Consider the following 17,252-nt stretch of genomic DNA (forward strand, 5'->3'; position numbering starts at 1 on the left):
CCCGCTAAGTTATAAGGCTTACTTTTTGGATCTCATAACGTTAAGGTGATATTTTACTTTAACCACACATTGTGATACACCGGATTTTGTTGTGTAACTTACACATTGGCTGTGGAGAGAACGCCCAAAAGAGAGATAAAAGAAATCCAAGCAGTGGCAACATGCTTACAAAACGCACACAGAAAGTGTATATATTGTTATACAATTTGAGGTCAACAATGTATTAACTATTCTGTGAGGATAATCAAGGTTAATCCTCAGGAGATATGTAATTCATGACTTAAAATGAGATGGTCTATTTCCTTGTCACACACCTAAATGTCTCGGTCCTGTGAATATCTGGCTACCTTTGTATGAAGGCATCTATTTAAATCATGACATATCCCCCACCTATGTCAAGGGAACCTGCTCTCCTATGGCAATTTGTACAACAAACTCCACTTAGAGAACAGCTTCTATTCCTCACTGTGGACTTGAAGGTCAATAGAGACAAGAGGAAGATGGTCAAAACCATGACCATCTTCTGACCTGTTTGCTTCTGCTGCCTCTTCCCCACTCCATCCTCAGTCCCATCTCAAACTCAAGGGCAACTCCTGCCACCATTTTAGATACTGAACAGCCCTCCAGCTTTCTGCTTCCTCTAAGAAGGTGGAATTTTTCACTGATTTTATTTCAACTAAAACTCTTTCACTCTTGCCTGCCCTCTACTAACCACTTGACTTTTGAGACTTTTCATCTTAGTTGTTGAAGGTAGTAACACTCTATGAGTGACTGCTGGGCTCCATCACCCAGATTTCTGAAATTCATATGCTGAGACACATTCACTTGATCGTGGAGACAACCAAACGCAAGCACTATATGGGAACACACTGTGCTTATCTTACATATGTGCCCCTTGAAGATTCAGCAGGTGTTTCTCTCACCTAAAACTAAGCCCATTTTTCACAAGCACCTCTCCAAATGCCCTTATTTACAGTTCATTATGGGCATTAGTTTAGTGCCATCTGTGCAATCACTGCAAATTTGGAGATTTCTCAAACGACAAGTTGGCAGATTTTCTCTTATGTAGATTTGGGTCAACACTGCAGGGCATTCCTTGAAAACATTCCTTGATGAAAACATCAAACATTCCTGGGCATACGTATTCCTGATCTTCTCATTTAAGATTTTATCTTTAAGTAATGTCTACACTGTGGGGCTTGAACTCACAACCCCAAGATCAAGGGCTGCATGCTCCACCAACTGAGCCAGCCAGGTACACACTCATCTTTTCTTTTTAGAGAATGCACTGTGGCCTCAATTTCTACTATAGTGGAAGAGCAGTGGGTGTTATATGTAAACCAACTTGATAATAAACTATAAAAAGAAATTTTAAAAAAAGGAATTACAAGGACAAAGGAAAAAAAAAACAAGTAAAAAGAGGGGTGCCTGGGTGGCTCAGTCAGTTAAGCCTCCAACTTTGGCTCAGGTCATTAGCTTGCTATTCAGAGTTTAAGTCCCACATGGGGCTCTGTGCTGACAGCTCAGAACCTGGAGCCTATTTTGGATTCTGTGTTTTCCTGTCTCTCTCTGCCCCTCCCCTGCTCTTGGTCTCTCTCTCTCTCAAAAATGAACATTTAAAATTTTTAAAAATAAAACAAGTAAAAAGAAACAGGGAAAATTAACTTTAATGTATTTTGCCTAGTATATCCAAAATACTTTGAATGTGTAATTTAAAAAAAAAGTTAGATGTTTTAGATTCTTTCCAGAATAAATCTTTGAAATCAGGTAGGTATATTTACAGCCTATCTCAATTTGGATTTTCCATCCAAAATATTTGATCTGTATTTCAACTTCATAAAATACACTACTGCAAAGCAGATTCACATGCTCAAGCTGTTTCAAACACATTTGTATTTTCCAATAACTGCATCAAATGTCAGTGTTTAAATTTAAATCAATTAAAATTTATTGAAGTTAAAAATTCATTTTCTCAGTTGCCACATTTCAAGGGCTCAGTGGTCACAGCTGGCTCATGGCGACCCCACATGAACGGTACAAATGCGGGTCACCACACTGCAAGTTTGTGCCTTCAGTGCAGCCCAGCCCCTCCACCGAGAAGCTTTCACTCCATGCAGTGAACAAGAGAAGAGTCAATGTGCAAACTCTTCTAGGACAAAAAGATCTTTCAAGTTATTAGGAATCAGTGGCTAAAACAATGTTAACTACAGAAAATTGTCAGCTATTTAAAGGCATTACATAACAAAGGGACTGTTAGGCTGTCTGCCTTTAACCACTACACCAAGCACTTGAAAAATACAAAAGGATGTTTTTCTAAAAGGGGGAAAACCAAAGAATGTTAGTAATGAATCATGTGTAACTTCAAGCCAGTTGCAAATACTATTGCACCATGCCAACGAACCCTGCAAGCACACCTCTAAGTCCGTGTTTCCATAAGCAACTACCAGAGATTTTGATCACTGAAGTCAAGCAGGGCCCACACAGAAGTCCTTTAGATCATTCAAGCCATTGCAAAGTGAGGGTGAGTTCCGGAAGATGACCGTCTTTAAAACTTGATCTTAACCAAGCTTACCAACAGCTAATAATCACGGAAGGCACTCCAGACACACTGACTTCATCACTCTGGTATTCCAACTCACTTGGGAATTTCTGCTTAGAGCATGGAGGTTGTAGCGGTATCAGACCCCCTGGCTGGTGAGTTCAGGCTGATCAAATTCCACAATTAACTGCAGAAACTCGCACTTTGGCTAACACTGTTAAATTGAGTGCGGTGGCTGGAGGAGGGGGCCAAAAGAATTCAACTCATTCACAGGATGTCAACATGAGTTATCTACCCACAAAGCGTTTCTTTTCTGGTGAAATTGCATTGTTATAACACAAGCTGCAGTTGCCATGTTATTTTGGTCACACTACAGGGAGCACATTCAGGAATTTAAGCACAAAAGGCAAAGGCGGAAAAGCTGTGTCTGGTGGTCCAAAACGGATTCCAATATTGAAAAGAAGGTAAGAGTGTAGCAAGGCCAGGCTGTTTGGTTTCACCGCCAAAAGAATGAACTATTCCCTAATAAGCAACCGAGAATTCCAAATGCACCTTCATTTTATAGAACCGTTTCAGGAAAAAAAAGCTGTGGCTGTAGATGACCCAAAATGCCCTTAGCTCCTTATTAATTTCTGGTGCCACCTCCACTCCCCCACCGTTCATCACTCCTGAGTGGTTATTCCCACCACAGAGGAAGTGAAACACCTTTTAAAATAATGAAACTTTGCTAATAGTGGGATAGCATTTTATGTGAATTTAAATTGTTGAAAGTTTCATTAATGTAACTAAAAGATCTCAATGAAATCACTTTTTGAGTACAATTTAAAATATCAATTTCAGGGGCGCCTGGGTGGCTTAGTCGGTTAAGCATCCGACTTTCGCCTGGGTCATGATCTCACGGTTCGTGGGTTCGAGCCCCGCGTNAGAAATTAAAAAAAAATAAAATATCAATTTCAAAAATATCAAAAACCTAATCTTTTCCAAGCTGGCACTCAAGACATCTGTAAATCTTGTTTAATCTAAAGCCATGTGGCTGGACTCCTTTGCTGGTACGCAGCAGTGCCAGCCTCCTTTGGTTAGCATGGGGTAGACAGCACGGCCGGTGGCATTCATCAGCATGGCTGTGAACAACTTTGGGAGCCTCTGTACTGTGACCTCACTATTTCAGCTTCATTTTAATTTCACTTCTGTTTAATGTCTTATAATATCTAGGCATTCATTAGGAGTGGCAGCAGTACTAGAACTGAGCAATGTACATGAATCGGAGATTCAGAACTTCTGATTAAACTATTAGGAAGGAGTGTGTAAGATGGCTTCCACGGTGAGTCCCACAGGTATTAGAGAACATTCTAATATTGATATGACACTGAAAATCTATTAAGAATGATTTAAAAGGTACATCTTTGAAGTTTTTATGTATATATGAATATATATTTCTGTATAAACTCAGCCTATAACTTAAGAAGGATAATGGAAAAAAAAAAAAAGTTGGCATCAGGAATGCATGTCCCAAGGAGTCAAGCTGTTCTCTTGGCTAAGGTTTGAGGCATTTTTTTGATTCTCTGAAAGGAGGTACAGAGAATGGTGAGAAGAATGGTAATGACCTGTTGCACCGGCACCAGCCCAGGACTTCAACTAAGGACAAAGAGGCACTGGGTACGTGCATGTTCCAAAGATGGCAAACAGGGGTCAGGACAGATGAGTCAACCTCTTTCCATCGTGCACTTTCATACACCCTTTCTATAGAAAGTAGTGCAAGGAGGAGGAGACTAGAAGTGGAATCCTTCACGTCTTCAAGTTATCAGCCCACAAGGGGACGCTGTGGCTTTTCCTACTCCTTATGGGGAAGGTAAACAATTCTGTGGCCCAACCAAGTGAGGCAGGTGTTGGAGAATCACTCATAGAAGCTATAGATCCCTGTAGGAAGTCAATCTGTGACATGTCCCTCCTTGGACATCTGCTGAAGTAGAAAAGGAGGAAGAAGATGTAACCCGATGGCTGAGTTCACTGCGCAAGAACAGGAAGCGCTGAGACAGAGCTGGTCTTCTAATACATGTCCCCTAGGAAGTTCCCCTGTGCTCCCTGAGGACTGCCAGCGGTCTTCCACAAGGGACCCAACATGTGGATACTTGCTGGTGAGGAAAGAGAAGAGTAAGTCACTGCTGGTCGAAGAATCAGGAACAAATATTAAGAAAGGCCTTGGGATGCCTGGGTGGCTGAGTCAGTTGATCGTCTGCTTCTTTATTTCTGTTCAGGTCATGATGACAGGGTCATGAGATTCAGCCCCAGAGACAGCACAGAGACTGCTTGGGATTCTCTCTTTCTCTCTGTCCCTCCCCTGCTCACACACATGCGCACACCCTCTCTCTCTCAGTGAATAAGTAAATAAATATTTTTAAAAAGGAAGAAAAAGAGAAGCAATGACTGACAGATGTTAGCCCCACCCTCTCTCTGTGATAAATATGTGGGAAAGGCATAAACAATAAAATAATGAGCATCTCCCTTCCAACTTCAAATTTATTATGTGAAAGACCGGCCTCAACAAAGAGGTAAGTTTGGACTGTTAACTAGGCCTTGCTGAGCTGCTGTTGGGTTAATTTTTTTTAATAAGAAAAAGAGACCAGGATATAAGATACCTACCCCATGTGTTATACAGCTTATAAGTCACTCAGCTTAAGGAGTTTCAGTAGGGCACATGTACGATTAATAATCAGAGAAAATAAAATTGCTTCAAGCCTGTATTCTCTGTAATACTGCTCAGTAAACCAGTCATACAAGTATTTACTATGTTTAAAGAATGTAATTAAAAGAAAAACAATGTTCTCCTAGTTATAGATTTATACATCTCTCTTCTCATGTACATGCTAAGAATTTAGAATGATAAATATTTTGGCTTTCAAAGTCTTAAAGAACATGTACCTATAATGGAATATGATACCTTCCACCTCAAAATCAGCAGCGAGGGTCCAGCTGCCCATCATCAGAATGTTTCCAGGAAGCAACTAAAGCTTAAGTGTGGTTATGATTGCTCCCTGAGACTAGTTAAAACAAACAAATACACCACAAGCATTCAATTGTGTGATACATCAATAAGAGGTGGATATACTGGGTTGCTAGTCAATGTAATCAAACAAATTCTATTTACAAAGCCATCTGGAAGTTAGTGTGAATACAGGAAACTGTAACTGAGGGCTGATCCCGCAAATACTGTCCAAGTTTAACTAACAACTCTATCAGGAATAGCCCCACTACAGTTGTTTTATCAACAGCAAGAAGAGCCATCTTTTGGTGAAGAGCCACCAAATTTCAGATCAAAAAGAAAAGATGACTGTGAGAAAAGTAATCAAGATAAATGCTGTGTCCAAAGAACAGTAGAATTCAGGAAACTATAGTGTGAAGAGATGTATATTCCAAAGCCAATGCATAAAAATACCTAGAGAAAAAATATGGACAGAAATACTCAATGATAAAGCACAACTTGCAGCTTTACAATAATCATGTCTGCTGCGGTCAGGTGTGGGAGTGAGAGCCTCCGTCAGCTGTAAACACTGAAACACCTATGTGGATGTCAACCAACGAGTAGGCAGAGGTCACAGGCAACATCCTCCGAGTGTTTACAGGAAGGAGCACTTTGCGATTTGTACCAAGTCTGTCTGCGATCTGAGCGCTCAGGTTACAAAAGATAATAGTTGCTTTTATTTGCTTTACATATTGTCATGGGTGGTACGGTGTTCTTGCACAGGTGGGGGAAATTAGAGGGCTACCTAGAGGACCAGAATGAAATGACAAAGTCCACCTGTGACACCACTCAATGCCAGTCCAACTTAATCATTGTGAAGGCGACTCGGGAGTCAGGGAGCAGTGCAGAGAGCCCACAGAAGTCTTGTTCCAAGGGACCCAGTCTCCCTTAAGAAAGCTGCCAACCAGGCAGCGGGTGCTCCAGACCCTGTCCCAGAATTCTGGGCACTGTGGTGCCAGTGATTCCTCCATTAACTTCTTGCAGGGCCCTGAGCCTTGTACATGTCATATCCTTTCCCTTTACTGAGGACCTGGTTCCTTTGGCACCACCACCTCCGGCATCCCTCTGTTGCTGCATCACCCGTTTTCGTTGCCCATGTTCTATCTCCCTGTGCATGTGACATGATAGGTGGCATTTGACAATGATGGAGAAACTGTGGCATTCCTTAGCTAACACAGAATAGGACACTTATAAAAAAAAGTATGTATTACTTACCTGTTTAGGCTGAGCTCCCTTTGAGAGAATGTCAAGTAAGTCCGCAGAAGAGATGAAATAGAACCTGGGGAAAGCCACTCGCTTGGCTTCCAGGTACTCAGCAAGAGCTTTTTCGCAAAGGGAAAGCCTATGGGAATGAAAAATCTTTATATGCATATCTTCCCCATTCACTTATTGAAACAACCAAACAAAACCCAGCTCCCCTCATCTGTCCACTCACCACAGTAAGCTTACTCCCTCTTTCTGACCCAATCATCTTGCTTGTGACTAACATACAAGTCATGCCAAGTAGGAGAAGACAGGTACAGACACACCATCAGTTGAGGCTAAACAGACATCAGACTTGGGTTGAGGTCACTCCTCACTTTTTCTCTTTTTAAAACAAATTTTTTTTAACATTTATTCATTTTTGAGAGACAGAGACAGTGTGTGAGCAGGGGAGGGGCAGAAAGAGAGGGAGACACAGAATCCAAAGCAGGCTCCAGGATCTGAAGTGTCGCAAAGAGCCCAGCGTGGGGCTTGAACCCATGAACTGTGAGATCATTACCTGAGCCAAAGTCTGATGCTCAACCAACTGAGCCACCCAGGCATCCCACTCCTCGCTTTTCTAAATGACACTCCTATTTAACAAGGGAAACTGGGCTTGGCACCACTCATCCTGAGCTCAAAATAGATTAGTTAAGATGCAATGGGTTTAAGGTCTTCCTTTCCCCACTAAATGCCTATGAAATACAAGTGGCTTCAACTCTCTCTGGTATTCAGAGGAGTCCTAAGATTCAGAATAATTTCTGATTTATTGTTCTTAGATAACTCCTGGAGCCTCCAACATCACTAAGAAATAATTAACTGGGGTGCCCAGCTGGGTCAATTGGAAGAGCATGTGATTCTTGATCCTGGGATCATGAGTTCGAGCCCCATGGTGGGTAAAGAGATAACTTACGTATAACTTAAAAACAAAAAAAGAAAAATTAACTTCAGTGGAAATCTACCCTTTTAAAATCATGGCCAACTTTACCTCTAAAAAACCTCCAGATTATGAAATAATTTTGCTTATGTAGTGTTCATTTTTATCTAGAGCTCTTTTCTACCTGGCAATAAAAAGTGATCACAGTTCTGCATAAACTGCTTTTAGTACCTGACTGACCATTTTCAATGAAAAGCCAGACTACTCTTACCACCATTACCTATGCAGAATTAATTGTACGTGGAATTACAAATGGCCTTTAGGACAAAGATTTCTTAAGTGCTAACATGCTTTCTAAGGGTATTTTCTAGTATAAACTGTATACCTCCAAAAAAGACTTGAAATTACTAAATGCAATCCAGTTTCTGGCAGATAAGAGATGCTTAATAAATATTTGGAGGATAGTCAATAAGTAATTAGTCATGTCAATTCTCCTGATAATATTCTGATTTTACTACTATGATCGTCCTTTTGTAAAGGAGAAATGTATTTGATTTACATTAAGTATGTGCCACCAAATATGTCCAAGGTAACTGGACTTCTTACCTGTATTGTAAGTCTTTAAGTTTCTCATACAGATTAGGTCTGCATGTTGCTTCTAGAACATTCTTTATTTTGGCTGTCTTCAACATTAACTCCTGTATGAAAGTATAACACGGAGCCATTGATATTAGAAATTACTTTTCTAAGTTTTTCATCCATTTGAGGAATTTAAAAAGGAAGAACAGGGGCACCTGTTGGCTAAGTTGGTTAAGTGTCTGTCAGCTCCGGTCTTGATTTCACAGTTTGTGAGATCAAACTCTGCGTCAGGCTTTATGCTGACAGTGCAGAGCATGCTTGGAATTCTCTCTCTCTTCCTCTCTCTGACACCCACTGCTTGCTCGCTTGCTCTCTCTCTCTCTCTCTCAAGTAAACATTAAAAAGGTTTAAAAAATAAAAATGAAGAACTGTAAGAAAGTAAGGTGAAGGAGACTTCTAACCCCCTGTCTGTTCACTTTTGCTTTTAAACTTTTACATGAAGACCAAAAACAAGGTTCACTCACACAGCTTTTATCGAAATAAATTCGATGGGCATAACCACCATTCTGGATCCAAATAAAAAGAATCGAGAGAGAGAACCCAATGAAAATGAGATGAATACTCCACAATCTATTCTTTTTTCCTTAAAAATCGGGCTGCCTGGGTGGCTCAGTCAGTTAGATGGTCGATTCCTGATTTCAGCTCAGGTCATGATCTCACGGTTCATGAGTTCAAGCCCCAGATCAGGCTCTACACTAGAAGCTTGCTTGGGGTTTTCTTTCTCCCCCTCTTCCTGAACTTTCCCCATTCAAAAATAAAATAAACAAACATTAAAAAAATAAGTTAAAGTATACCTCTGGGTGTTCTTCTTTAGATAAGAAAAATAGTTTTTCCCCATTTCTATATAAAAAGGTATAGCCATTATTTTCTGCGGCAAGTCTTTCAAATGATTTACCATTATCATGTGTAGATCTCTATGTGTTGTCTGTGGCACTTATGAAATAAACCAACAAGTAACTAGTAGTACTGTTACTGGCTTCCTCTCCGCAGTATTTACTTAATGAAGATCAATGTGTCACACCCTACTGCAGGGTCAGCAACCCATGGCTTAAGGGAAACATCAAGCCTGATGCTTCTTTTTGTATGGCTAGGAGCTAAGAATGGTTATTATATTTTTAACTCATTGAAAAAAAAGTCAAAAACAGCTTAATATTTTGTGACACATGAAAATGCTAGGAAACTCAAATTTCAGTGTCCATAAATAAAGTTTTAGTGGCGCACAGCCACACCCATTTGTTTATGTAGTATCTGTTTTCTTTTACACTACGGTGGCAGCGTTGAGTAGTTATGACAGAGAGCATAAACAACTACAGAGCCTAAAATACTTACTATCTGACCCTTCCCTAGAAAAAGCTTCCTGATTGGCTTACTAAAATGCAAAGCCATTTTTTTAATAAGTACTCCAAATTATGTTTACTTCTAAGATCTTTACATTGTTTGGAAAACTTTGCTACCCTAGAAAATAGTCTGTCTTCTATGAACCTTAAATTCGGCATCTAATCCATCAAATCTTCTAGCATCTTTCACAAGCTGGACTCGCACATCTTCTGAACAAACAAAGATGCTTTCCAGGTGAGACCAAGTTCGCTGGACTTCCATCCAAGCAAAAATGACCAAGTCTGCAATGTTCAATTTATTTTGCCAGCTTAATACTTGTTCAATAAAATATTCCACATACTTGCTTTGAAGCAGAGTCTGCAACTGAACCTAAAACAAAGGCAAAGAATCGTCAGTAACAGGTCAGGCAGCGGACACACAAAGTACTGTGAGGGAGGGGCCAGACCCATTCTGTTTACTGCTGGATTCCTAGGACCCAGCAGGTCACACATGGAACAAGAACTCAGTATTTGCTACAGAAATGAACTAATGGCGTTCAATATTCATACTGATTTTTTATCCAAAATTTAAAAAAGATAGATATAAGCAACTGCATTTTGTGTGTCTTTCACAGGAAGACCATGTATCTCTTCACAGGCAGAAAAAAATACTGTGCTCCAGGGTGTGGCTTTAGGAATTACATTTTATTCCTTCATCTTCTCTCATTCTTTCCCTGGAGTCCCTGCCTATTAATCACTGCAAGATTATAAATCTTTTTCTCCCAAAACTGAAAAAAAAATAAACTTTTCTGCAGCTTCCTAAGCCCTGAAGTTTCCATTTTCCTCTTTCAGTCGACTACCAAGCATTAATGCCGAGCAGTGTGGTGAGTACTTCTCACCATTCTCTGGGTTGTCATCTCAGGATGTCGCTCTGGGGAAAGGCCTCTTGTCATCCTCCTTCACCTCTACTACTTAACACATTGGACCCTTCTCACCCACCTCCAATTTTATTATGCTATTACAAACATGCTACATGATTTAAGTTTAAAGTGTACAATGTGATGCTTTGACACATGTATATATTGAAAAATGGTAACAACAAAAGAGCTCCTTAACACCTCCATCCCCAAAGAATAACCTTTTTGTGGGGGGTGTGGTAATAAGATCTATTCTTTAGATCCTAACAACTTTAAAGTACAGAGTACAGGGGCGCCTGGGTAGCTCAGTCGGTTAAGCACGTGACTTCGGCTCAGGTCATGATCTCACAGTCTGTGAATTCAAGCCCCACATCGGGCTCTGTGCTGACAGCTCAGAGCCTGGAGCCTACTTTGGATTCTGTGTCTCCTTCTCTCTCTGCCCCTCCCCCACTTGTGCTCTGTCTCTCAAAAATAAATTAATAAATGTAAAAAAAAAAATTTAAATAAAATACACAGCACAGTATTAGTAACTATGGTCATGATGGCATACACTAGATCCCTAGAGCTTTCTCATCTTCTACCTGGAAATGTGTACCCTCTGACCAACATATCTCCCCACTTCCTCCACTCCCCAGCCCCTGACAACCACCACTGTCTCCAGTGCCCACAACTCCCTTCTTGATTGCCATTCTTTGTTTACTACCAGCCCAACTCACAAGGCTCTCCTCAAGTCTTTTGCCCAACGCAACAAAGAGCCTCTCTGCCACTTCTTAGACTCCTTGGAGCCCTACTGTCTGTCTCCCTGCTCAAGTACAAGTTCCTTGAGAACAAGTGTTCATACCTTTGGATCCCAAAGGGTAACCATGCCCAAAGTCTGGGACAAGTAGATGTCCAATGAATGAATAAATATAGAGTACTAGAACTTGGAAACGTTTATAATTATCATTTAAAAGGAAAATTCTGCAGTAAATATACCCATCTTACTTGGTTGTGCTCTAGAGTTTCAAAAAGTTGTTCATCAGATTTTAGCAATGGAATGCCCGTCCGATAGTGAACTTCATAAGAGAACTCCATGGTTGCCCAGGTCTGACTGATTTCCATAATAACCTAGACGTAAACAGTGTTAAGTTATGTGCACAGAAGTTTAATTTACTACCTGTATCTAGGATATCATCTGGAATTTTAAAAAATGTACACAATTTGCAAAAAAATAAAAAGGGGGGGGCGCTATCCAATACTATTGGCCTCATTTTTTTCTCCTGAAAAGTATTCCTGATGATGAGGTTCAGAGAATGAATTCCACCTCGCAAAAACAACCATCACACTAATATCAAATTTCTGCTGGATCTGAGCTTTACATCCTTCACTGAAACAGAATGCTAGAGCAGAAAGGGACTTCCGAAGTAATCTAAAGATTTGTTAGAGAGGATGTGCACATCAGCCAGAAGGATAAAGGCAGTGCTGTGAGTGTCTGAATTTGAGTCCCTACTCCCCTTCGTGAACGCTGGGTGGTGGGGGTGGAGGATCAGGTACCACTCTGCAGTTCAGCTGCCTCTTCTGTAAGACAGGGTCAGAGTATTACCTACCTCAGAATTAAATGAAATACTATAAATGGAGCACTTAGAGCAGTGCTTGCAACAAAGCAAATGACACATTCTTAAGTGTTCTCTGCTGCCGCCATCATCATCATCATCATCAACTGGGCCAATCTTCCTATTTTACATATAAACTGTGGCTTAGAAGGATTTAGCTTCCAAGTAGTGGCAGAGGAGAAAATAGGACTCAGGTGTCCACACACCCATGGCAAGGGGGCTTCTGAGTCTTACTGGCTAGAGCACAGAACTAGCTCAATGTAAAAGGAAAGCCCAAGGACACCACCTTTTCAGTCCCCAGTTCCTTCACCGCTTTGTCCACAATGCTCCGGACCTCATCTTCCACTTGGTACAACCGCAACACGAACAAATCTGCCAAAGTTGTGGCTTCGTTTATTGAAAACCTGACCTAATTTGGGGGGGAAAAAAGGGTGGAATTTACATTACACGTGTATTAATAGTTCTTTGGCCTCATGGCCAGAAGAACTGATCACAGCTAAATATAGTCAAGTTGCTGCTGAGCATGCCTCTAGGTCTGCAAGGTGTGACCTGTTAACAACACTGCTTTTTAACTCATAGTTACTGAGGCATCACCCACCAGAAGCTATGGCCAAGGTTCAGGCCATGCTCATACTCCACTATGCTCTTTTCTTTCATATATCCTTCCCTTGTCAGCTCATTTCTTATCTCTTTGCCCACAAAACCCATTTTTAATGAGAATCACAGTGTTCATTTATTTTAATTTGGTTGAAATCCCAGGGATCAGGGAGTAGCTCATTTGTCTTTTCTTCCTAAAGTACTCTATTCACTGAACATAATTCCCAGCTGCTTCCGTGATTTAACTTAGTTTTGTCACTAATCTAATCTTTGTTCCTTGGCAAAAAATATTCTTACTCATAGGGTCATTATTCATACTTACCATGTGAACATATCATTCACATTTATCCCCTGATCATCTTGTTAAATGCCCACCCCCCAATCCCAGCATGTGCTAAGCTCTCCGCTCTCCCTAAGTGCTTAAACTCACAAGGAAGCCACTTCCCTGCAGCTGGTAAGAATACCCCATCCCCGCTTGTTGGTAGCTGCCGCCTTCTCTAACTCTCTCTGACCTGTAACACTGCTTGCCACCTTCTGCCTTTCCAGAAGGGGACTCCACATCCCTGTTCGCCCATGATTAGGGGTTTCCTGAGATGTGGAACTTTCAAAGCTAAAACCTGCCAAGTCCTGGGCAAACCAGATGAGTTGGTCACCCTATGTCTGCATCACTTCTGACCTTACTCCAGAGGTGATGGGGGCCATGGACCCAGTTCTGTCTCAGAAAATGAAGGAGCAGGAATGTGTAGCAGGGCCACCCTGATTAGTTGTGCAGTCTTCTGTGCACTGGAACACGGCCACCCAGCCGGTCAACAACTGGAGGCTGAATCTAGCTGCTGCAGGAGAGTCTGGGCAGAGGTGCCTTTTTTCAGCCTGCAGAAAGGCCTGATACGGGTAAGAAATGGTGTGACAAATGTCACTGGAGGAAATGAAGGAGAGGGACACGTACTTTATCACATATTGGAAGATTCAATAAAGGTTTTTGCAAAGAATATACTAATCAATCAATTACCAAGTCTAAAATCCAAAGTCTAAAATACTATGGAAAGCATAACAATGATAATAGCAGCTTCAGGGGCAATTAACTGAACACTTACTACATACTTCAACTACATATATAATCTCACTCCCAGTGTTTTAACTAAATCCGTATGGAAGGCATTACAACATTATGGAGAAGAGGGAACTAGACCAAGATCTCAGGGTTACTGTTTGGGTTGGATGAATAAAGCCTGGGCTATTCCCACTTCACCAGACTGCCCCATTCCTCAGTTTCCCCACTCTGCCAACTGTGCCTTCAAGTCACGAGAGCCTTTCTTCACAATGTGTGCCTAGGAGAAAACCCACACATCGGGCCGCCTTTCACATATTTTAAGCTCTTAAAGATCACCTTCCCTAAAAAACCCCAAAAGGTGAAAAATTGGTTTATCTGCTCTTAAAAATCAGAAAGGCAAGAAAATATAATCTCAAGTTGCATGGACACATGAGAAATCATTTCATGTTTTCCAATAAAGTCAAAATTATCAAAGACCATCATTATTTTAAGTTTATTTATATATTTTTGAGAGACAGTGTGTGTGCATGCAAGTGAGGGACTAGCAGGGGGGGTGGAGAGAACCCCAAGCAGGCTCTGCAATGTCAGCATGGAGCCCTACGTGGGGCTCAAACTCAACTACTGTCAAATCATGATCTGAGCTGAAATCAAGAGTCGGACACTTAACCAACTGAGCCACCCAGGTGCCACAAAAGGCCAACATTATTAAATGAACTGGAGGTAGGGATGGGGGAAGAAATCACAATTTCAGAATTCTCTTTCCCCCTGAATTCACTTTTATACCCTCTGACCCTCTCCACAATATATAAGGTTCTTTCTAGCCATGCTGAGCTCTATACAAGGCCTTCACATGATCTCACTTGATCCCAACGAGAGTCCTCTGATGGAGGAGACCACATAGGATCCCTCTCATTGTATTAACAAAAGAAATAGGGATGGGTTAAATGTCTTGTTTCAGGTCACATAGTAAGAGATAAAAGAAGGGTGTCAGTTGAGGCTACTGGAAGAGATTACCATAGACTGGGAGGGGCTTCAACAACAAACATTTATTACTTTCTCACTATTCTGGAGGCTAGAAGTCCAAGACCAAGGTGCCAGAAGGGTTGGGTTCTTGCTGAGGGCTCTCTTGGTTTACAAATGCCTGTCACCTTGCTGTACCCTCACATGGCAGAGGGGAGAGGGGTCTGGTCTTTCCATCCCATTCTAAGGGCACTAATCTCTTTCATGAGAGCTCCACCCTCCTGACCTAATTATCCCCCAAAAGCCTTACCTCCAAATGCCATCACAGTGGGGATTTAGGCTTCAGTCTACGAATTGGGGGGGGGGGGGGGNGCATGATCAGTTTTTGGTCCTATTTCGAGGAGCTTGACCTCCCCCATTTGACCAGACATCTTTGTTTTTAAATGTTTATTGATTTGTTTTGAACACAAAGCAGGAGCTGGGGGAGAGGCAGAGAGAGAGAGAGAGAGACAGCAAATCCCAAGGAGGCTCCTTGCTGTCTGCACAAAGCCTGATGCACAAACTGTGAGATCATGAATTGCGAGATCTCATGAACTCACAAACCATGAGATCACGACCCAAGCCAAAATCCAGAGTCAGACCCTTAGCTGACTGAGCCACTCAGGCCTCCCTTGACCTGAAGTCTTCCCACATATCCCATTTCATTCCAGATAAACAATGTAACCCAAGGAATGACACTTGACAGTCAAAAAAATATTCCATTAACAACAGCCAGGAAACCCACCCCAATGGCCTTCATCAGCTGGTGCCAATGCCGGTCTCTGAGAGCAGGGCTCTGTAGCTCCATGACCACTCTCAGGGAGGCTGCCATGTCCTTCACTGTGCTTTCCAGGCCTGAGTAAGCATCCCACACTCGGACTTCCTTGTCTAGTGAACAGATTTCCTAAAGAAAAGTAAAAAAGAAACAAACAAAAAAAAACAGATCCCCAGATAAAACAGTACATTTCATAATTTGTCTTCTGTATAAAAATATGTATTTCCCTGGGTTACAAAAGAGTAAAATCATTTAAGCCCCTAGGTGATGGGCTAAAATCAGAGAAATAGAAAGGATGTACTCATTTGTATATTATGAGTCATCTACGTACAAGCCACTTGGATACACTGGTTTCTTATTCACAGATTCTAACTGGATAGCCCATGAGAAAACTCATGGGATATTAAATATAGGGAAGTTAAGAGTTTCTAGGACCTTTGCAAAGAACATTTCCTCAAGCAACATAAATAAGCAGAAAACAGAGATTGTTACCTGAATTACTAACATCTTCCTTCAAAGACCTGACTTGTTTAAATGGCAGCCTTGAAACGTTGGTTACCAGTGAATGTTTGTGCTTGGCACTTATGTATGTCATGGTTTTAAGATATATTAAATAAGGACCCTGACTTGGCTGTCTTCTTGGCCCATGAAACAAATTGAAAATTGTGAATGAGAAAACCCGTAATAAAACAATTCAACACAAAGAAAAGGACAATGCCATTTGTTTAAAAAAAAAAAAAAGCTTCAGCTGAGAGTGGGGGTTAAAGTGTCCCTCTGAAACCAGATAATCAAACTGCAGGAAAGATAAACGGGAGCTAAGTACAATAATGAGATATGGTGACCCCTGACATCCCAAAGAATCATGGGACATTTTTGTTATGGCTTTTAGGATAAAGATACTATGGGGGGGCGGGGGGCAGGGATGGGAGGCCTTGGTAGGAGCCAAGCACAGGACTAAATCAAGACAAAGATGTTGAGAAAAAAGCAAAATGTCTTGCCACTTTTTAACTGCATTTCACTTCTGTGCATTTTGGCTTTATCCAAAGAGGTTCAACCCTCTTTAGAGAGTATATGGCTATGGGGACTAGATATCAAAGCACTACATTAAAATAAGCTCTGTTCTGTATATATTGAGTCCTTGTGGGACATCAGAAGAGTCAATAAGAAGAACAAAGATCACAGTATTTCAAATAAATTCCAAAGTGGCATACTTCAATTAGTTGCCCCAAATTTCAGAATCAAAGGGTATAAAGAAAGGATTCAAAACCTCCTTGAAGCCTTTACTCAGCCATGGTACCTTTTTTAATGTTTATTTTATTTTGAGACATAGACAGAGAATGGGAATGAGCGGGGGAGGGGCAGACACAGAGGGAGACAGAATCCCAAACAGCTCCCCGCTGTCAGCACAGAGCCAAACTTCAGGCTCAAACTCACGAACCAGTAGATCGTGACCTGAGCTGAAATCAAGTCAGATGCTTAACTAAGTGAGCCACCCAGGCATTCCTACGCCCTGGTACTTTTAATCTTAACATCCTTCATTCTAGATAGCCAAAGCTAGCACAGGATTATAGCTACTATCCATAGATTCATTTGCTCTAATATGTTTTCATCCACTCATTCACAAAAAGGGAGGCTTGATTAGAAATGCAACTGGCTGAGAGTTAAAAAAAAAAAAAAAAAAAAAAAGAC

General features: G+C 41.2%; 1 protein-coding gene across 1 annotated transcript in view; it reads right to left on the reverse strand.

Annotated features, from left to right (window-relative positions):
* Positions 1-17,252, reverse strand: part of DNAH11 (dynein axonemal heavy chain 11) — a 330,986-nt gene that overhangs the window by 249,093 nt on the left and 64,641 nt on the right. Inside the window, exons 21-26 of the mRNA XM_077757651.1 lie at positions 15,534-15,692; positions 12,428-12,550; positions 11,534-11,656; positions 9,799-10,023; positions 8,284-8,375; positions 6,774-6,900 (exon numbers count right to left, since the gene is read on the reverse strand). Coding sequence (XP_077613777.1) covers positions 6,774-6,900; positions 8,284-8,375; positions 9,799-10,023; positions 11,534-11,656; positions 12,428-12,550; positions 15,534-15,692 — 849 coding nt within the window. The remainder of the gene's footprint in view (positions 1-6,773; positions 6,901-8,283; positions 8,376-9,798; positions 10,024-11,533; positions 11,657-12,427; positions 12,551-15,533; positions 15,693-17,252) is intronic.

The sequence above is a fragment of the Crocuta crocuta genome, unplaced genomic scaffold (assembly GCF_008692635.1).
Source record: "Crocuta crocuta isolate KB4526 unplaced genomic scaffold, BGI_CrCroc_1.0 scaffold62, whole genome shotgun sequence".
NCBI classification, from domain to species: Eukaryota; Metazoa; Chordata; class Mammalia; order Carnivora; family Hyaenidae; genus Crocuta; species Crocuta crocuta.